This window comes from Acanthisitta chloris, unplaced genomic scaffold (genome assembly GCF_000695815.1).
Source record: "Acanthisitta chloris isolate BGI_N310 unplaced genomic scaffold, ASM69581v1 scaffold16889, whole genome shotgun sequence".
NCBI lineage: Eukaryota > Metazoa > Chordata > Aves > Passeriformes > Acanthisittidae > Acanthisitta > Acanthisitta chloris.
Genome location: NW_008690990.1, coordinates 14334 through 37542, shown reverse-complemented (window position 1 = coordinate 37542; position 23209 = coordinate 14334). Strand labels below are relative to the sequence as shown.

Genomic DNA, 23209 nt, shown 5'->3' with positions numbered 1-23209 from the left:
GTGGATTTTCTTCTCTTTTGGGGATTTATATTATTTTGTGATGCTTCATGGATGGATAGGGTCACTTATTTTAATCCATTTTTATCACAATGGCAGACAATTCTATATCCAAATGGAACAGACAAATCTTTTACTGTCCAGCCTTCTAGGGAAGGTAAATACTGTACCTTTAAAAAGTAATCAAACAAAAAGTGTTCAGAGTACTTAAGGGTTACCTCATTATTAATGTCAAAAACTCCTTCCTGGATTTTCTCGTAGATCTCCTTTGCAGTGTTAATAAATGCCTAAAACAGAGGAAAAAAAGACCACAAACACAATGAATGCAATATCCTTTGGTGCAAGATGCACTAACTGGAATTCAATCTCATGTGCAGTTGTTTCAGTAAGACTTTTCTTCCTGACCTCTGCAGGAACAGGTATGACAACAGCATCCTATACCCTCCCCTGAAGCAGCCATGGATCACACGCTGTTTACAAAAACAGTGGCATTTTCATAACATCTGTATTCTACAATCTGCTGTCCAGTAATTACAGGGGAAAAAGTGGTTTTTAAGATATATAAATTACTTTTAAATTATTTATTTCTGACCCTTATGGATAGATTGTGTGGCAGATGGTTTCCCCTACCCTTAATATCTTCGTAATAGGCCACTCTAGATTAGAGTGCTTAGCAACATAAAACCACAGGGTACTTACAATGATGATGTAAGGATGCTGTCTGCTGGATGAAACCTTATGCTATCATTTAATATTCACCTAATTTTAAGAACGTATTCTTTTTAATTAATCTTGCACACAATAGGCAACAGACATCTTAATAGCACAAAGGAGAGGCCCCTGGTTTTATAATGATTTCTACAAAAACCTATCATTTTAATTCACAGAAAACACTTTGACATTCAGGTCTGAAAAAGTGACCGATATAAATGTGTTTTGGTTAAAGTTTACAATCAATGATTCCATTCTTCATCTCTCATTTAACTTTATAGGTCAAGTAATGCCTAAAATAATGTATAATTTAAGAGGTGATTAAGAGCAGACAACAACTACAATAAACATACAGTTCTTTTTGGTTTAAAATACCAACACCATGCAATCATACAGACATGCTGCCCTCTGCACAAGCCTATTACAGCAAACACAGATCTAATTCAAATATAAAAAAGTAAACAGGGTTCATGGAGAGGAACAAATCATACCTTTCCTCATTTCTACACTGGAAGCATTTGACTGCTGAACTTGCCACCAGAGCTTTGTTTCCTAATTAACAGGACTGATATGTTTTCACCTTTAAAGGCCTTACAGCTCCCCAGAGTAATCAATCTACTGCAGCTCAATTACTGCACCAAGCACACACCACAGCCAGTGAAGGAGACTTGAACGACTGCAGCAGGAGTGGAAAGATATGAATATGCATAAACTCTAAGTGGGTGATCGAATCATCACAGAGGGTCATGAGAATTTGCAGCAAAATAATGAGAAGAATTAATCATTGCAGATTCACAAGGCACTTAGGAAGTGAGTTCGTTTTTCAAACACGTGTTAGAGTTGAGGAGAAAAATTGGCTTTCAGCCAGCTACGAATTGATTCAAATTCCTCAGAAACCGAAGTTTTCAGCGTAAGAAAAAAATTCCAACTTATCTTGGTTTCTGATAACACTAATTATTGTAATGGCCTCATACATGGACCTACTGAAAGGTATAAGTCAAAAGCTTTAGAAATTCACACAGCTGGCATCTGTGAGGATACTTGCCTGCTTCTGCTTCAGTGGGACATTAAACAGAACTTGAAGTCTTAAAAATGCATTATCATAACTTCATGTAAACAAGTACTTAACAACTGGCACTGTTAACAATTCCAGAAGATGCTGGCTAAGTCTGCCTAGGCTCCTACAATTAATTTCAGGAAAATTACATAAGATCTATCAAAATTACTTTACAGCAACAATGCTAAAAATTTTAAACTCCAAACTAACACAACTGAGTATAAATTATCTTCTGGATGCTACACTCAGGAACAGTCACTCTAGGAATGCAGCTAGCCTCACAAAAAATAGTAAAATGCACTAGAAAGCAACACTACACAAACACAAGCATCTCCCCATTATTATACATGCAATGTACAAAGCTGAAGTGCTCAGTACAGTCTGTTTTAATATTAAACACATTGGCTAAGAAACTGTTGATCTGAAAAATCCAAACATTCCACTCATCTCAGTTCTATCATTTCAGTTCTCTTGAAAAGACATAACCTGACCACGACATTCCCGTCAGTAATTCTGGTGCACCACATACTAGTGCTAAAACAGCACGTCCTGTTACTCTGCATGGCAAAATGCCAGGCTGCACTGGGTCACACAGAAATAACTCCTATTTGAAAACAATGGTTTGACAAGAATATAGCACATAATAAGTCTACCTCATGTTCTCTTCTTGGTATGGATTCTGAAAAATTGCTACTAATCAACCATGAAAAGAGACTTGAATCCCTCAAGACTTCCATTTTTTTCTTGCATCCACGTATTTTCAGTTCACTTACACTTCAAAGTGTAAGCAGACTCAAAATAACCACCTGAGAACTCCACTGAAAACAGCAGTGTACCTGCTTTAAAAATATCCTATCAGATTTTGGCATTGCATGCTAGTGCCCCAATTAGCAAGGACAAGAAGGTGAACTCTGTAAATTGACTTCTTCCAAAAATCACTTTTAATACTGCATGTTCTAACTCTTATCTGGAACATGCAGTATACTATAAACTCTTGATTATTTATGGGCAGTTTATCCTATCTGCAGATTAACTGAGCCATAGATGCAGAAAGACAGAGCAGTTACCCCTCAAATCCAGTTTGGATTTACTAGACCATGTGCAGGGGACTGCAGGAACACAGCTGGAGCACTTCACAGGCCAGCCTGGATCCAGGTGCAGTTTAGCCACTTCCACACAACACAAGACCTCGACCAGTAAGCCCACACGGGCTGGGCTGGCTGCCTACCAACCCTGCTGCGGTGGCACTGCACATTCTCATAATGCTGCTGCTACTAGAACAGTAGACAAGGATACTTGAGTCCTTCTGTCCCGAATCAGCTCGGGTCCAGGCTTGTTTTCACACTCCAGGAGAGGCAGTACCAGATCAACCTGGATTCCTACTCAGTCACCTGAAAGATAGCAAGGCCCTAGCATACAGTACATGTATGACTCAGACAAGGAAGTGAGAGACTTCTGCAAAAACAGTGTTAGACACCCAAACATAAAAATTCTAGACTCTATTTCAGGAAAATTCAAGGAAACAAGGTAACTTCAGGAAAACGACTACACTGGATGTTTAACTCTTGGTTTTAATCTTGCTAAATCACAAATTACTGATGCCTTTACACACGAGACTACTGAATGTATCTGTACCACAGCATATTAACAGAATAGGTTGTACACAAGTCATTCAGCGATTTGTTTTAATATAACATGTGTTTCAATGTAATTAAGTTCTCAAATAACAGTAATACTCCATTGAGGAAAAGTGCATTACAGCACAAGTAAGAAAGTGATGTTTGCAAGATGCAATCTGCCCGTTGTGTCACACCTGCACCTACTGCAGAGCTAACAAAGGAGGCTTTTAGTCATGAGATACCAGTATGGTATTACTTTAGATTATTTGTATAAGGAGTTTCTCAGATCGTATTGCAACATGAGCATCAAGAAGTCTCACAATGCTCAGCTCAAAAAAAAACCCAAAAAAACCCAAAACACAAAACCCCAACTACCAAATAGTACAGATGCTGCATTTAAGGTAAATTAATCCTAAAAACACTGAATGTAGAATTAAATCGGCTTCATCATTCATCTTATCACACAAAGTAAACAAGTAACATAGGTTTACTACCCTTGAGAAAAAAACAGGAAGAAGGAATTCTGTAACTAATAAAAACAATGCAAGAAGTAAGGGAATAAGTTGCTAATACCTCTTGCTTCATAGAAGCTGTATGCAGGAGGAATAATAAGCTAAGGGCACCGGAATGAAAGTTACAGAACAGCTACATTTAGTTTTCACTTGGCAGGTGTCAATAATGTCACTTCTCTTTCTCAGAAAGCTAATGCCATGACACGAATTTGAGGACTTAGCTACTAGCTGAACATAACAGGAAAAACCTGTAAATGAATCATTGATACTTTTCACAACTCAGATTTTACAAGTTCATCTGTGGCCAACACCAGAGGCGATCAGGCTCCGCTCGGGCAGCTCGTGGGACATGCTGCCCTCTGGTGGCAATAGTGAAGGTAAATTTAGTGCTTGGGAATACAAATTGGGCAAGTTGAATCCTTTCTTACAATTAAATGAGGTGTGCTTAAAGGTTATATATCTCACAAATTCTAAAGCATGACCCTCAGCTCTTTGGCCAGCCAATACTTAGAATTTTCTCCTCCTCCCCAATGTCCTGTCCTCTCTCCTAGCAGTAAGACACAATACAGTGAACATTCCTATGCAAACAATAACATGGGCCACAACCGGATTTACCCCTAAAGGGTCCACCATCCCAGGGCATCAGTGGTGCTGGATGGCTGCTAAACAGTGTGAGATTCCAAAGCCCTCAACAGCTGTTTTATGCACACACTAAGACAATAAATTTTTCAGCTAAATGATCTTTCAGAAATAAGCCTAAGCACACTAAAACAGCTGCAGAGGGGTTAATTATCAAGCAGTAGTAAGGTTCTATATAGTGAACCCACACCCCAAAAAGCACCCCAAAACATCTGCAGCCTTATATTTGAAGGAAAGGTGCAAAGGCACAAACCAGAACTAAACAGTAATTTGTTTACATGTTCCCAGTGAAGTACAAACTTTTTGACAAACTTACTGGGGAGAGGCACACTACTAGAGCTCAAATTGTCCAGAAAAGTCCTGCAGCTGCTGTTGAAAGGGCAAAGCACCTGAGGAAAGGAAGAAGATAACCCCCCCAGAACTAAGATCCCATCTCCAGCAGAATCTATAGGTCAGGCAGTATACATTTCACACTCTTCTATAAAACCTGAAACCCTCAATTAACTGAGGCTTTTTATTCTCTTTATACCATGAGATGTCCAGAAGCCCCAAGAACCACCACAGAGCCAGTGATTCTTACTGCACACTTGGGGCACAGTCCAAGGGTTTGCCACAAGGAGGCAAAAGCTGTGAATCTTCACTGGAGACAGGTGCTCAGTGCCCCTTCTCTCTCACACAGCTGAAATGACTTAAGCTTCACCCCTCCTGTTTTCTCATGGGAGAAACTGGCTGAAGTGCCAGCTTCACACAGCTGAAAGGTCACAGAAGTTTGACTTCAAAAAACCTGAAGAAATACATGGTTTAATACAAGTTAAGATGAACCTAACTGCTGGGTTTTGTGGTTTTGGTTTTTTTGAAAAACTCTTGACCTCTCTGCTCTTCTGCAACTTCTAGTCAGATTACATCTTGTGTGTCGCTTTACCCTACTATGAAAACTATTAACATCCTAGGATTTTCAAGTTTTATTAACTAAATCCTTGCTGACTATATTACCAGGTCAAACAACTGTTTGTTTACCAGCAAGTAGTTGCAGTTAGGGAGGGTGTGGAAGGGAAATAAAACATCCTTCTAAAAATCAATTCAAAATTAGACATTGCTGAGCATCTCATCTTTCCATGAGATTTTCACTGTTACCATTCAGAATATTACAAAGGGCCAACTTCCTTCTCTCACCTGTGACCATTCAGTACTGCTGTTGAAGCTACAGAGGTTTTGAATATTCATTATCTGTTTAAGCAAAAGTATGAAAGAAGCTGCCTGAAGAAAAGATTTACTGCTGAAACAGGACCACTGAATGACCATCCAGCTCCAAGCAGCAGAAGTGCTCCATTGCTCAGTCAAAACCATTAGTCTATTCAGATTTAATCCTAAATAATTAATCCATTACTGCATTCTATTTATGTGCAGAGAACTTGGAATAACACAAACAAAGCCCTTAAGTTCGGCATTGGGATATAGAATCCTTTCCATATGGGAAACAACTTACTGAAACCAACCAGGAGTCAGTGATACACTGGTACAACCCCAAATGAGATGTGAGCTTCTGAACAGTGACAGTCTAGCACTACTTTGACCAGTATCCAGAAAACTCTCTGGCTTAAGGTTGGTCACATCATTAATCATTACTAAAAACAGCAGCCTGGAATGAAAGAACAATGCACCTAGTTATTCCAGCATCCCAAATACAGCTAGGTATCCTTACTACTCAAGAATCAGTGCACATACCTGGAATCCAATCAAATCATAGAATCATAGAATTTAAGGGTTGGAATGGACCTTACAGATCATCTAGTCCCAACCCCCCCTGCCATGGGCAGGGACATCTCCTCACTAGATCAGGTTGCTCAAGGCCTCATCCAGTCTGATCTTGAACACTGCCAGGGTCAGGGCAGCCACCATGTCCCTGTGCAACCTGTTTCAATGTCTCACCACCCTTAGAGTAAAAAAACCTTTTTTTTCCTCACATCTAACCTAGACTTTCCCTCCTTCAGTTTGAATCCATTACCCCTTGTCCTACCATGATATGCCACGGACAAAAAGATAAGTATTATGTGCTGTAGGAGACTGCATGGTCACCCTGAGTTCATGCAGGTGATTCTATTCTGCCTCTACAAGTCTCTACAAGACACTGCCCAATCAGGAGGAACTCAGCAAGCTCTGAACTGCAGGTTGCAGATAAGACCACAATTAACAGTCATACACTACTGTTGAACTACCAGTGGAAAAACAAATGCGATAAAGTTGTTAATGTCTCTTTCAAACAAGACAAAAAAATTCTTATGTATTATGTGCTGGTTTAATGCAAGGTCAGAAAGCAATGGATGTTATGACTAAAACAAGGACAAACCAGCGTGGGGTTGGGACCTCAGACTTAGAAGTGAAAAGCCTACTGATAGGCAACAATAAATAAGCAACACTGAATTCTGCAAACAGTACTTTGGAGCACACTTCACCCACCCACAATTCAAGAAAGTTAACCAAATATAATAAACAAAATTCTAAAAGTTCACAAGATTCTACTGAGATAAAGCCCACAGCCACACTCAGAGTGCACATTACTCAAACTTCAATACAGCTTAGAAATCACTGAGCGCAAGTTAAAAAAGCACAGAAAATCAGTTCTGTTTTGATAGCTGGCTACCTTGACAGCTTTAGACAGAAGCTAAAGGAAATCAGCAACAATAAATCCCTGTTTAAATAAATGGTACTGCTGAAGAGACCAGCATTAACTGTCCTTGTACTGCAGCCAAATCATAACCCTGTCCTTAACCTCTCCCCAATAATCCTTCTATCCTCCCAATGATGCAGAAACTTTTTCTACCCAATTCCATTTCATATCTATATGATGATTTAACTCTGTGACCACAATGAATTCTTAGAAGCCTCCAAAGTAACTATGAAGAAGGAACTACATCTAACTTCCCTCTCCCTACCATCAATTACCTATTGTGCAAACTTTCCCCAACAGCCTTGCACAAGAGCCAACAGGACATTCTCCACTGCTAAACACTTTTATCCAAGATGTAGGTTATGACACATAATCCTGAAGAATACAATGAACATTTTTGAACTGTCTTAAGATCCAAGCACCAAACAGGTCAATGTACTGCTACAGCTACAGATTTACTAAGGCATTCCACAGTAGTGGAAATCAGGATTACACAAGGGAAATGGCTTAGAAAACATTAATGACAGAAGCTGATTTGTTCATATAAACAAACTGCCAAAGATTAAGATTTTGGTCTTCTAACTGTAACAACTCTAAGTCATGCCACCTCTTTTAGTGCTGAGTGAGGACACCATTTAAGGAATGTATTTGACTGTCACTGGAAAGGATTGTATCCTAAAGCTTTTCCATCAGATGTAGAAAGTTACTACACACACCCATCCACACACACACACACACTTCAGGAGGAGAGGAGTCTATTCGAACTTTTTTGATCAAGAACTTCATGCTTATTTGCCTCTTGATAATTAGGTCTTGGACAGTTCATTCACTAGTACATATTTTTTGACACATAGAGAGATGGTAGTGTTAGAATCAGTAACAAACAGAATGAAGTCAGTGGGAGCTGTTTGTTACTCTAACTTTTGAAAAGACCTAAATATTTCAAAACTAGAAGGCCTTACCACTAAAAGAATAGCCCAGTCACACACACCATTTTGCATTTAGGACAATTTAGGACAAGACTAAGGGCAGATTATGCAGTACAAGAAGCTGAACTATGTCATGCTATAATAAAAAAAGGTTAGTCTGTGAGTATATGAACGGAATATGGGCTTAGAGACATGTGAAGCAATCTTTCTGCTTTATATAGCACTAACATCTCAGCTGGAGCTCTTTGTCCACCACTGCACTGTCTGGCTAGAATGGAGTTAGTTTTCTTTAAATCAGTCTGTATGGTGCTATTCTGGATTTATGACTAGAACAGTGTTGATAACACACTGATGTTTCAGCTACCGCTGCGTGTCAAGGTTTTCTGTTTCTTATTCTGCCCTCCTCCTGCCAGTGATTAGGCTTAGAGCAGGCAAAACTGTGGGGACACAACACAGCCAGGACAGCAGACCAGAACTGGCTAAGGGATATTTGGTATTATATGACATCTTACTCAAGAATAAAAAACAAAGTCTTCTGAAGTCATTGTTGCTCAGAGACTGGCTGGCAATCAGTTTGTTTGTAGGAAGTTGTGAGTGACTGCCTTTCCTTCACTCTTCCCCCACCCCCTTCCTTTATTTTTTAAATTCTATCTCAGGCATTAGTTTTTCTCACTTTGGCTCTTCTGGTTCTTTCTCCCATCCCACTGGACAGAGTCACTGGACTGAGTGAGCAACAGTATGGGCACTCAGTTGCTGGCTGAGGTCAACCCACCACAACCACCCCTCAAGAAAGGTATGCAGTAAATCAAGGTGAGATATGCAAGCACTCACATATGTACAGAAATAGGAACTGTAAGTCAAACTTGACAAGACTTAAGTTCTTTAAAGAAGCAAAAACTGAAAAACTTATTCAAACAGATTGCAGGCTATAGCAACCAAGACAATGACCTCTTCAGCAGCTCTGTAGAGGACAGAAAAAAGAAACTGTGCGTGAACGCAAGCAAAGAAGATTCCTGCTAGGTAGTGGAGAGGAAAGATGACAGCAGGACAAACACAAAGCACTGCAATAGATTGCTCTGAAGAGCCTGTGAAATATTCAAGGCCTTTAGAACAGGTTAGAATGGCATCTGCCAAGAATACCAATAGTTTGGCTTGTTTTGGACTAGCAAATCTGATCTAGTCATAATTCTCAGATTTCAGGGCAGACAGAAGGTAGCCATTTCTCCAATCAAATACTTAAAACCACCCTCACAAGTACACTAATTGTTAAGTATCAAAAATATAATTAGTGCTATGCAATCAGATACAATTTGGACATTGTCTTTCTCATAATATAAATTCAAGAGTAGTTAATTCAAGTTAAGGAACCCAAAACTGAGAGGAACAGTGCCTGTACAAACAACAAAGTGTAATCCAGAGCAACTGTTTTACTAAGATGCCAATGTTCAGCAAAGTTACCTCCTCTACATTGGAAGCAGTTTTGGCAGATGTCTCCATAAAGATAAGTCCGTGCTCTCGTGCAAATGCTTCACCTTCTTCTTTCTTGACTTCTCGTCTAGATTCTAAATCACTAAGATGGAACAATGGCAACAAAAACAAGTTAGTCACATGGTATAACATTTTAAAACATATTTAAATGTCCATTAAATATTATTCTTCACAGATGTGCTTATAAGCTTTATAAGCCAAGAGACCCCAACAGAACTTAGGTACATAAGGGTATCTATTTAAGCCCTTAAATAAAGTAGAATTATTTTAAGACTTGCACATCCAGTGTATGGAATAGCCACAGATTTGCTTGAGCTATCAATCCTAGCTGACATAAATCTTATCAAAGACCTCATGGCTTTCAATAGGATGAGTGTGTATTTATGTAGGTATTCCCTGAATACTAACTTTAGATATTGTCATCTTAGGTGTATTATCAGTCTCCTATAGTACAGTGTTATCTACCAACCCAAGACTGTAATGCTAAGCTGATAAGGGAGCTTTATAAATGATTTCTTAATATTAAAAATAATTCAAAAAATAAAGCTCACTCTTTCTATTCAGCAGCAAAACTTCATACAGTCAATTTCCATTCTGATAGACTTAAAAGCAAAGATAAGTTATTTTGGGACTACATTAGCTGTTCTCTCCAAGTAAGTTAGCCAGTAACTTAGGTTTTGAAACTCCAGGCTTGGCCCCCCACCAGCAAAAGAAAGTGAAGTGACTGTTTCATCTAAATTTCTTGGAAAGCAGGAAGTTGTGTAAATTAACTGTGACACAGAAGAACAGAAAAAACCCTCTTGGACTGGACAATTAAGACCAATCAGTTTCTGCAAGTCATATAGACACAAGTACTTCACTCTTACTTTCTAAAACTTCTGTAGGAACAATGAGTACAGTTTGTCCTTCTGTATATTACATCTTGAATAACAACACCACACTTATACATAAATAATAAATATTAAATAAAGACTTCAATAAAGTTTCAGTTGTGCATGTAAAAATATCTTCTCACATTTTAAAACTAAACAGCATGCAAATAGATAGGTTTAATTTGCAGCCACAATACAAGTAGAAAATATCATGCTGGGCTTCAGTGTTTGCCAACCTTGTAATTATACATGTATCAAACACAAATGATACTCACTGTGGCATCTATTTTGCAGCAAAGCAGTTTGTTATTTTTACAACTAAATACTAGCTCAGATGAGTTAGAGTCAATACAATTCAGCACATCATTTAAACAACAAAAAGTAATTTGATGATACAAGAAATGTCTTCTCAAAACAGTTTTAAAGTTGATGTTAATTATATTTAAGTGCTCCCAATATTAGCTATCTGACATTGCTCACATTCAAAAAGACAATGCCTTTATACTTGCTACTACCATGCTACACTGAAAAATACCTTATTAAAAACCTTAACTCACTACAGTGTTATCTCCACGACAGAACACAAAGAAACAACTTTTTACTTGAAACCGTGCAGCTCTACCAAAAACTGCAATGATAGCCCAACCAAAACTCACTACTGATACCTAAGCATATTCTTACAGAGCTTAAACTGCTTCTACTAACCACAGTTGTCTTCCTCTCTCCATTCCAATAATTTGAAGCATTTGGTCTTACTAGATCAATATAGCTATGCTTTGTTCTGGAAAGGAGATTAAGTACAGTATTTGTCATGCCTTAACACTGGTATTGGTAACATTTTCAGCAAACAGCCATTATATTTCAAATTAAATTCTCAACACTCTTCAAATCCAGCAATAAGTCAGCACCACAAACGTATGTCAAGTGCACTTCTGGGAGTCATAAGAACAATATTTCTGTCTTAAAAAAATATTATGCTAGTGTACACATCCCTCCTTCCATGCATCTCCAGTAGTATGCCCTACCGTTAAGAACTCTTTCAGGATACTGCAATGAAATTGAAGCTTTCTTCCTGTCCTCCTTGAAAATATTCTCCTTTAAAAAGTTTCTTAAAGAACTTTTAATCCACATGGCACCTTAATCTGCAATTTAATTTACAGTACAAATTTTAAGTATATTTATTGTTTGAATAAAACCTAGTTGTAACTGGGAATTACTGAGCCAGCTGCAAGTAGCATGTTACAACATACAATGATGGGGTGTACTCTGCACCAGCAGAATACAAGACACGAACATTTGATCTAACAGCTAAAAATAATCAGGAATAGATACAGATGTCAATTAAGTACCCAAACTTATGTAATAATCAAGTAAACAGTACACTTGACTGTTTCTCTCAATGCCATATTTTACTCATATAAGCCTAAAAACATTTGGTCAGGGATAATCACAGGCTTACCAGAGCTTCATTTAGCAAAACAGATCACATTTTGATATTAATTTGTGAAGACTGTGCTTATCACATTCCTCACTTAAAAGAAAGTTGTCAGTCATTTTGCAGATTATGTATAAAAAAGTTGACAAACTTCACAATTACTTAATGCTTAACATGTAGAGGTTGGGGGGGTGGGCAGAGGGGGAAAACAGAAGGGAGAAGAGGGGGAATAAGAAGAAAGTAAGAGTTGAACAGGCCTGAGGAGGAAAACCAGACTCTTTATCACAAAGCTGTTTCTCAAGTAGCATCTAAGTGGTGATCTGGCTGTTCATTAAATTCTAAGGGACAAGCATACATACCATTATTTCAACTGGCATCTTTACCTTCAAGAATTCCTGAGGCATGGAGGCAAGTTCAGGTCAATTATGTAAAGGGCCATAACTAATGGATTATTAAATTCTGAGGTGATGCTTTCGATATTTCGAAAAAATCCTGCAGCCAGCAAAAAAAATCTAGACATGATGCTGCAGTTCACTGGATCAAGACCTAGACAAGTTACAGGACAACTTAATATATTCACTTCTGTGTTTGTATGAAGACCTTCAATACACACACATCAAAGTGTCAGCATGAACAGGAAACCATTCCAGAATTTTGGACAGTGTAGCTCATGAGAAGACCAAGTAAATAATTGTTTACAAATTGGGTAACACTTCCAAAACTTTTAGTTGTATTTTTATCACCCAGTGAATTCACCAGGAAATGGTGAAAAAGCATTCTCTGCCCCCAACCCCAGCAAAAAGACAATACGGAACAGGCTTACAATCCAGAAACATCCCAATAATCACTGGGGTATGCACTTCTTACATTTCAGAGAACTTTTTGAAGTGAATGTTGGAGTATGGGCTGCCTTGCCTTTTTTTAAAATGACATTTTCTCTGCTGTGATTCTTAACCAAAAACTGAAGTGCTTCAGAACACCTCAAACTACGAATCATATTCTTTGTAAGGGAGAAATCTAGGGGCTTCTAACTGGTGATTCCAAATGTTACAAAAATGTGAGAAAATAATTCATAGAATCCATGACTTCATGCCTTCACTGTCAATCCTCTGGAAAAAAATTATTTCTAAAAAGGTGCTCAGAACATAAGGTAGTTGACCCACATACTGCACGTTGTACTAGTCTAATTAGACTAAGAAAGGTTTTAGATTCACCATAGAACTATGCCCAATGACTGAAAGGAAGTTAACATACTGCCTACAAATAAGAAAAAGCAAAAGCTGAAACACAGAAAAGTCATAAATCTCTCCCTCTTACAAAATAGCAGCTGATAAAATTTTACCTTTTGTTTCCAATGAGCATTATAACCATGTTGGAATTGGAATGCTGACGAGCGTCTTCTAACCAAGTTGTCAAGTGGTTGAAAGTGTCCCTCCTAAGTGTGGAAGAGAATGAAAATTAAAAGCAGTATTTCAAGAAATTTTTCCCCTGCCAGTCAGCTTCTCTACCTGAGTAACCAACTCAATCATTACTACACATGCTCCAGGGATAAAAGTTAGCAATTCCTCTGTGAGAGGGAAAAGAGACGAACGAAAATTTAGTAAACAAGGAGCGTTAATGAACTCTGCCTAAAAAGTAATTGAAAACACATTTGCTACAAAGAGGAAAGAGGATTCTTATAGCTGTAAGAATCTGCAATTTTATATACATATAAAACCAGCTGAAAGGAATTTTAAAAGTCCCCAACAGCTTCAACCAATTCAAACAACAGTACAAATAATCACATACTCATATAGTAATATTTGCTCTACTGAGGGCAGAAAATAGTTGATAATTTTCTCCGAGTTTATAAACTGAACAATAAATTTAGCTGTAAAGTCTTTTAAAGTGAGGTGCATGAATATGGCCTGTTACAGTCTGTACAGAATGTGTACACTAAATATTAAATCCCATGCTTGTAAAGTGGGTTTAAGATATCATGAGAATAAACCCATTTATTTATGAACTGAAGATTCATTTACTGGAAATCCAATGGAAAGAATATGTTGCTTCTTGATATTTAAAAGTAAACAGGGAATGAAAGGAAAAACATCTAGGAAATCTCTAGTAAGTGTCACTGCTAAATGCAGCACCAAGAGCCAAGATCCATAAAAGGAGGCACACAACTTAATAGGATTTTGAAGCCTGAACATTTTTGTAAGCCAGTCATAATACCCACAGTTTTACAGATAACAAGTTGTATATAGAAACTATTCACTACAGCAGGAAAACCTTAGTCACTTCTGAACATCTGCTGAAAAAAACCCCAATCACATTAAGACCAGTATTTTCCAAATCTCACAAATGCAGCAATGGTAGAAGTTTCCTGGTACTTTTTATCTAACCAAAACTTCAATGTTTCACTATTTCACTCCTTTGCAGAATGACACTTCAGTAAAATAATTCGCTATAATCAAGAAAAAATATAGCTCATGATGATAAAAACACTAGAAAGGAATTAATGAAATATTTTAAGGTCTTTTTCAAGGTAATCGAAGGTAATATAGAGGTTCATGGTTAAAGTTTATACAAGCATTTTGTTTCACTCTGAGACTTTATGTATACTTTTTCTCAACTACTACACAGAGAAAATTGGAAGTATATAGATTACATAGGATATACCTTGATTTTGAGCACTCAAGGAAAGTTTATACGCTAGATTACAAATACAAATATACAAAAAGCCCAAGTAAATTAGACATTTTAACACTGCTGTACACCATATAGCACATTTCTCCAATCACGTATCATTGTAATCCAGTTGGTATTCTCACCTTGTAATGTCATACACTAGCAAAGCCCCTGCTGCCCCTCTGTAGTATGACCTTGTAATGGAACGGAAGGACTCCTGCCCTGCCTGGAGAAAACAAAGTTTCATTATTTCATAGTTCAAATTTACTTTTTGGTCCTGAAAACCACAAACACAGAATTATAGAATTCTAGTTTTGAGAAGATGCAGACAATGAGAAGTATGGAGGGGAAATCAGAGAGGGGACAACTGGGGACAAAGTCTCTAATAGGGGCAAGAGAAGGCACATAAGGAGAAGACACCAACTACACACAGTGTAAAAAAAAAAAAAAAAAAAAATCGGAACAAGACCTCTAAACCTTTTTTGGCAATCCCTGACAACCCAATTTACTGAATGGCTTCACAATACATGAATCATTATTAGAGCACAGAATGGACTCCTAGCAACTAAGCTCTGAAGACAAATTTGAAAGGAAGCAAATAACCCAGAGCTTCACATTTGAATTCAATAACCCACTCCCTGGGGCAGCTGTTGACACTAGAATAAATAAAGTCCATTGTAAATAAATGATGAATGACATCTTTACGCCCACCATCTGCTGGTGTAAAGGTTGTTGGAAGGCCAAGGATGCAGATTTTATCCGTTATATCATAAACTGCAGCCAGCTTTCAACAGTCTTCAGATGGAATTCTTTCAGTAATCATTTTATTATGAAAAAACAGAAAATGGTTCTGAATTCAATTTTACACAATTCTGCTCCACAGTTAATCAATTTCCTCTGTACTTGATACATAATGCTTTTCAAAACAACTACAGGATGCAAGAGTCATCTTCATATACACTGGTGAAAAACTTCTGAGATTATACATAAATTAGATAGTTCTCACAGAAAAGTACTCTGCAAAAATCTCAGCAGTTAAAAGGACATACTCAAAAGAACACAGGCCTGAAAAATAGATATTCATAGTTGCAGATTTTGAGCTCCCCATGCTCATGTTTGTCACAAGAGCTATGGAGCACCTGACACTTGTTAGAAGAAACATTTACTTCTAATGTTTAGTAATAACAGATGCTTTAGCGTAATTCAAAGTTACATGGAACATGTTTAAGAAATACTAATATTAATGCTGAAACAAAACCCTTATGTGCACTAAGGTAGTTGTCTACAGAACTATAAGAAATTGCCCCGATTTAAAACCACGAAAAGCAAGAATTAAATATTTATCAAAGACAAGCTACCCTTCAGCCCTGCCTACACAATCAGTGTATGGAGAACCTTTTCTTCTCACAGTCCTGTACTTTTATTAATACAAGGTCTTCCTGAACTCAAGAAGAACTCCATCTAGATACTGTCACTGAACAACAACAGTGGCACAACAATTTTTGACATGTTCAGTCTTCAGAAAGTATCCATATCTTCCAGAATAATCAGGTACTTCAGTTTAAGAAAACACTTAGCCATTTCAATGGAAAAAGTTACAAAATATAGACAACATATTGAATAGTTTCAACACAATTAGAATGCACTAACATAGGCTCTTGGCTGAGAGTCCAAGTGCATCTTTATGTAAACTATGGTAACATAATACCGACAGCTAGCAGAATACACCAAGAAATAGTATAAAACCCAACCATTTTCTTAGCACAATACTTTGTTTCCTACACAGAAGTTCCACTATGCTCTGCAACTTCTTGGTGTGGTAACGAGCTTGAGTGCATGGTAGATACATGAAACAATTTCCTCCTCCCCAGACAGAAAAGGTGTCACCAGTGTATTCCATGAAATGATTGAATACATACTGCACTGGACTTCGCCTTCCACATTAAAATTTCCTGCTTCACCTTCATAAATTCCACACAGACACATGAAATTGTTTGCCTCCCTGAGCAAATTAACTGTGGTCAACCAAGACTGCCAGAGGTTCTAGCAGATCTTACAAGAATGTATTAATCGTGAGTTCTTAGAAGACTAATTTACTTACAAAAGTACATAAATCCTGAAAATACTGTAACAATTTTAATTTGTCTCACTTGTCCATGATGAAATTTAAATGCCGTTGCTTCCTAAAGGAAAGACTAAGGGAAAGGTGGAAAATGTTACTCCTCCACCAAAGAAGACACAATCATATAGCAATAATTCATTTGTGCTTATATACACCAATGGACAACACAAACTGAATTACCTTTCGTTCTAAACTAAATAAACTAAAATTAAGTTTCTGCAAAGAAGCTCCCTGATATTAATGTTTATATACTTTTATATATATATAATTTACTGTCTATTTTAACAGTATAATTCTCAATGAAAGATCTAGAAGGACAATATAGCAGGGTTAGGCATGGACAATATACTCCACAGCTTTTTTATTTCAGTAGCATTATTACTTTTTAGCATTTTTAATCTGACAATTTGCTCTCTGTCCCTCCTCTTTTTTCCAAGGGGACAACCTATTTCAAAGAAGACAAAACCAAAAGAAATCACAGGCTATTAGCCAAAACTGACTTCAAAAACCCAAACAAGTATGTAATAATCGTACTTTGTAAGTCTTGCAAGGTAGGACCTACCCAAGTTCAGCTACTTGCTACAAGGAGCAACAGATAGAAGTAGGAGTATCGAAGCTCAGTATAAATTAAACCCAACTTTGATACTGGAGAAAAACCCTTTATCTTAAGCATAATTAACATTGCTATTACTATCCTTTTCATGTTCCTGCAAAATCCAGCACATGTTGTTTGTTGTGGGTTTTTTCTCTCTTCCATATTAAAAGGCTTTTTCCACAGAATCACAGAATGGTTGAGGTGGGAAGGGATCCCTGGAGGTCACCTGTTCCAATCTCCTGCCTTAAGCAGGGCCAAAGCAGGTTGCCCAGATCCATGCCCAGATGGTGGGGGAGGTGGGGCGTGTGGCGTGGGGAATAGCAGGGTCAGTAATCACTAAATAAATGTTAAACAGAGTATTTCTTAAAGCCATATTACATCTAGTACAAGTGACATAAGGCTTTGCTCCAAGGCAATCCCATATCATACCCACTGTCAAGTTAGACTGCAGTGGAAGTAAGAAGATTGAAGATCTTTTTGGTAACAGACCATGACAGCTATTTCACATGTAGAAACTCCAGCTCAGACAACTCTTGCAGGCACCAATAACTGCTTACGGAGCAGGCCTGAACATGCATCCTCTCTCTTCAGAGAAAGAGGTGCTAGCTCTGATGTGAGGAGTTCACTAACCATGAAAAAACATGGGCCTCTGAAAAACAAACCATATTTGCAGTGCTAAATAACATTTTGCTGTGGCTGTTCTCTGTACTGTAAGCTTTTACAATTCATATCATATTGATTAACAAACTTTCAGATAGGAGAGATATAATCATAGTTCTAGGGGTTACAAGTTCAAAAGAGTATCCCTGTTTGAAATACATGGACATATATCCCATGTGCTTCTCTAAATAAACTTCAGTCTAGAGACCAAACCAGTTTCAAAATAATGATGTAAGCAGAACATGAAGCACTGCCAATCACCTCAGGTCACTAAGATACAGGGAGATTTAGAACCTGCACTAAAGTTTTCAGGAACATTTAGGCTATGCAACTGTGTTACCATGGACACAGTATCTGCAGCACATTTAAGAACTGACTCCCAGGTGTTACTATTCCTATAGGAAATCTTGGTGTCATTTCCAAGCGTGTGGTGTAGCCACATAGGTGTCAGTTGCAAAGAGTGCAGGCAAGAATTAGCTTTCAAAAAGGGTTATTTGAAGTTCCTTAACTGCTTACTTTCAAATCTGTAAACTAAGGAAAAACATGAATTAAAAGAGCAGCCATGATGCAGCACAAGAGAGTAGTTAATAAAATAGAAATCCACAACAGTGCACCTCTCTAGAAAACAGTCCATTAATTTTGCTGAATTCTCTACTCTCAGTGCTGGAGAATTTGGAAAGCTTCTTCAAAGACTAAATTATCTGAGGACATCCCAGCAGGCCTTCAACATCCAAGCTGACCAATAGCTTTTTATTAGGAGGAAACTTGATAGTATACATCTATGCGAAATACGAGAAACATGTACTGTGGCTAGTAGCTCTAGACTTCTTCACTTTTACCAGGGCATACACGTGCGGTATGTCCAAACCTGATGACACAACTCTTCATTCACATTGGGAATTATTACTCATTTTAACCTGTTTACACTTTCCTCAGCTGCATACAAAACTAAAATGACATCTAAGAAACAACCAACTCAACCAAGTGTCACACCACCCATGCCAGCTGCCAGTTGGGAACTACTCCACAAAGTTGATCCCTGGAACAAAATGTTCCAGAAAGAGAGAGGCGCAATACATACCTTTAAATATAGTTTTGAAAGTTATAAATAAATTAACGACCTTTTAGTCACATGGCAACTTGTTTATACCAATGCATTAAACTTTCCTGCAACCGTGTCTCTAATCCGGAATAAAAAGAATTTTAAGGTGATTTACTAGCATGTAGTATGAATAGGCACAGAAGTAGTGTAAAACTACAAAACAACCCCTGCAGCTTTCCAGCAAAGACATCCCCAAACAAGAAGAGAACTAAAGATGCTTATGAAGAAGATTCTGTAACAATATAAGCAAGTGTCAGAATTTATGTGCAGGATTCAGCCAAATTACATGTTGCTTCAGAATAACCCTGTCAGCATGCAGTAAGAACTGAAATTTTAAGAGGACTAAAGAACCCCAAGGGTGAAACTGTACATATGTCTAAATACAGATAATTTGTACATCTTCCTCTTCTTCTGATGTTGTTGAATAAATGCCATTTAGACATACAAGGCAATTGCCAACACATCACAGCAACAAAGCTTTGTCCTTCCATTATCAGAAGTACACTTATGGCTTATTCCAAGTTATAAGTGTATTTGAAAACTTTAGGTTTTAAAGTAAAAAGGAGAGCTCTATGAATCACTTTTGTATATCGTACTCCTTCCATTCAAGGCCTTATCCTAAGCAAGAGCTTGCTGCATTAGTGTAGAAAGCCATGGATAAACTGGCAAGAAATCTAAAACCAGTCAGAAAATAAAATACCAGTATTAGAGTACTTTAATAACCGAATACATTTAAGCATGACAAAGGTTTGTGAACACCAAGCTGGAAGGTGTATCAAGTTCCCTTAGCTTCCTGAAGTGCCATCATGGGTGTGAACAATAACTTAGCTACTGGCACCGAAGTTCAGGTGGCGCTTGTACTGCACAGACTGCAATAGGAGTAACTACTAAATGGACAAATCTCCCTGCCACACCTGCCAATCCATAAATCCAGAAACAAGTCTCACACACAGCAGCAAACACAGTCTGTGAGCTGATGATCAACCCAGTATCAGGAACCAAAACAGATCCTAAGTTCTTGCTGTTAATTCACAGCAGTGTGAGTGAGGGCCATGTGCACTGAGTCACTGTAATTTAGCTGCAAGACGCAGCCACATCCCTGCAGGTACCACGGTTAAAGAGTCAAATTAGTAAAGATGTAACTGCCCATGAGTGTAAGAATATGCTCTGACTACCAAAGCAAGTAGAAAATACCATGAAGTAGACAGTAAAGAAGTCTTGGGGGTGAGCAACTGTCAAAATCAGCAACATGAAATGAATATTCATTTAATGAATGAAGGGAACTTTATTTGGTTGACTACATGCAAGGCAGCTGCAAATACATGAAAAACAGCTGAATTTCCAAGAAGGATTAGTACATTCAGAATACCTGAAAGTGAGATATGCCTTCAACAATTATGCCTCCCATCTTCCACAAACATGCTTTTCTGTGAGCTCTCAACTACTACAAAACACTGTCAATTCAATGAGAAACCACACTTGTATGGAAACCAAGAAATTACTTGACATTAGCTTACACATAAAAAAAGATGATTTCAGATATTTAGCCTGTCTGAGCAGGATTAAGGTGTTATAGAAATGTAATAATAAATAAGCATACATCTTTTAATCACAGATTTCAATGAAATAAAGCTGAAATAGTTACAGTATTTAAATACACAGGAAAAAATCATATTCATATTGATTTAGAGAACATTAGTATTATTGAGTATCATCACTGATCTCTCCTGCTGCAATGTCTGAGAGAACTTAAATACCCTCTTTCAACTACTGCTTATTTTTGCTCAACAATGACTTGTTAGTAACAGTCAATACAATATAGAACATCCTGCTCAACAACAAAATGAAGGCCACTGACTCAGCCTGGTAACAAGCCCAGTATCTCTCTACAACAATGAAGTTTTTCTGAGAAGAAGCAATTTTAATATTTCTCATTGTTGCACTGCCACAAGACAAACAATCTCATCTTCACAGCTTGTTTAAACTCACAGTCCTTAACAGCTTCCAGAACAAGCATTTTAATCCTTACTAGCTGCTGTAGACCACTTCTAGTTCTCTAAGTCATTTGTGCAGCTGACGCCAGCTCCAGCACCACTCCTCCACGAAAAAGCAGCTTAACTTATCATAGTAGGCAATTATCAACTGACCAGTTTTGACTAAAGTATTTCTCAGTCTATCCAACTATTGAAAGTCATTACTAAGATTAAAGACACAGGAAAGAAATAACCTAGAGATTAAAGACAGAAAAATGAACAATTTTGCCCAATACCTGTACTGCTCTCTATTGACCTAAAGGCATCAGACTGGTTTTACCAGATCACCAGCTCACAGGACCAAATACTGAACTACAATTTCTAATGGGCATACATGCATTCCTAGAGCACAGATTCCAGTCCAAAAGGAATTCAGTTTGCATACTCCCACATAAGAAACAGACTGCAGTAAACAAACTTCCATAACACACTCTTGATTCAAACTAAGATACTAATGAAAAAGTAAATATTCTCGAGTTATGATACAAGAAGGACACACATGGATCTCAGAGCCGTGCAATGGTGTTCTTCAGCTGCTCCTGTAAGGGACAACATACTCCTGCAGTGAGGTATGCTGCAGCTTCCATATGTTCCCACTACTGAGACACACCTTTCCTTGGAGCTGCAGTAATCTGCTGAAGACAGCACAACATGAACACCGTGGCACAGAAATATCTGGCCAGACAAATCTGAATTCGAGTGTTTGATTCTCTTAACAAGGCAAGTCCTTATTCACTGTTAAGCAGTCAAAACAAATTTTACCCAGTTTGCCACTTATGTCTCTGCTCAGGATGCATCCTGTTCAGCGATGGATTCAAAGCAGGTATGTAAGGCCAGCACTGAATCAGAGAAGTGCTGGTGCTGTGATTCATTAACTATCAACTGAAAACATTAATACTTCATGTGTTTCCTTAGCAATAGGTGTAAATTGAACTTTTCCTTATCAAACAAATTGTTACAGCCTAATAAATACAGAGACAGCACCAGTAACAGCTGTAGTTTTGGCTAACAGAAAAAGTAGTTCAGGAAATGGTCAATGCAGACTCACAATACAGGCATAGAAACCTTGGTCATCACAGAATCATTAAAGTTGCAAAATACCTCTGAGATCATAGAGCCCAACCTGTGATCTAACACCACCATGTCAACTAGACCAATGCCAATAAATGCCATGTCCAATCTTTCCTTAAACACCTCCATGGATGGCAACTCCACCACTTCCCTGGGCATCCCATTTCAATGTCTAACCACCTTTTCTGTGAAGAAATTCCTCCTAATGTCCAACCCAAACCTCTCCTGGCACAGCTTGAGACTATATCCTCTTGCTGTGTTGCTTGTTAGCTGGGAGAAGGGGCCAACCCTCACCCGGCTACAACCCCTTTTCAGGTAATTGTAGAGAGCAGTGGACACTTTAGTGTACCTTAAATTTGATGAGGTAATTCTGAAGAGATATTTTACTTACGAAGTTTCTTATTTTTGCTAATCCTTCAACACTTTTGCACCCAAGATCAGAACTGGGACAGTGGAATTCAGATATGCTTACAAGCCAAGATTAGATGAGAATAGAAACATCCTGTTTTAGAAATCAGATTGTATACAGTTAAACCTATAACTATGGCAAATATACTAAGTCATTAACTGTTTACAACTTATAAATTATTAACCACAATACAAGTATATAATCTACTCAGTGCATGAAAAAACTTTCAATTAATATTTTTAATGAATGTCTGATATACTTAAGAAGGTAGCCAGAAATAAAAAAAAAAAACCCGTGCTCAAAAAGAGTTTGTAAGTTATAGTCAAAAGCAACTGGGCTGACATTTTGGCTGTTGGACACTGCATGCATTCAAGAAGACAAACAGACTGTGGAGAGCTATTGAGTCAGAGGCACCAAGAAAAACACTATCTACTCAGCTGAAGTCCATTCCTATCCAAGGTGCAGATAACAGCACATTATCAGTTCAAAAGCCAATGAAAGACAGTGGCTGCACTGGTAGCAAAATTAGTACTTCTGCCTACAGAGAATCTGTCCCAATTTTAAAAACAAAAGCCAACGTAATTATGTAGTCACACTACATACTGAAGGTTTGGTTATGA

The 23209-nt window shown here is 37.8% G+C and overlaps 1 protein-coding gene across 2 annotated transcripts in view; it reads right to left on the bottom strand.

Annotated features, from left to right (window-relative positions):
• RAB2A (RAB2A, member RAS oncogene family) overlaps positions 1-23209 on the bottom strand; it is a 31766-nt gene that overhangs the window by 3719 nt on the left and 4838 nt on the right. For both annotated transcript variants that reach the window (XM_009082066.1, XM_009082067.1), the window contains exons 3-6: positions 14741-14823; positions 13270-13362; positions 9591-9702; positions 216-284 (exon numbers count right to left, since the gene is read on the bottom strand). In XM_009082066.1, the coding sequence (XP_009080314.1) occupies positions 216-284; positions 9591-9702; positions 13270-13362; positions 14741-14823 (357 nt within the window). The remainder of the gene's footprint in view (positions 1-215; positions 285-9590; positions 9703-13269; positions 13363-14740; positions 14824-23209) is intronic.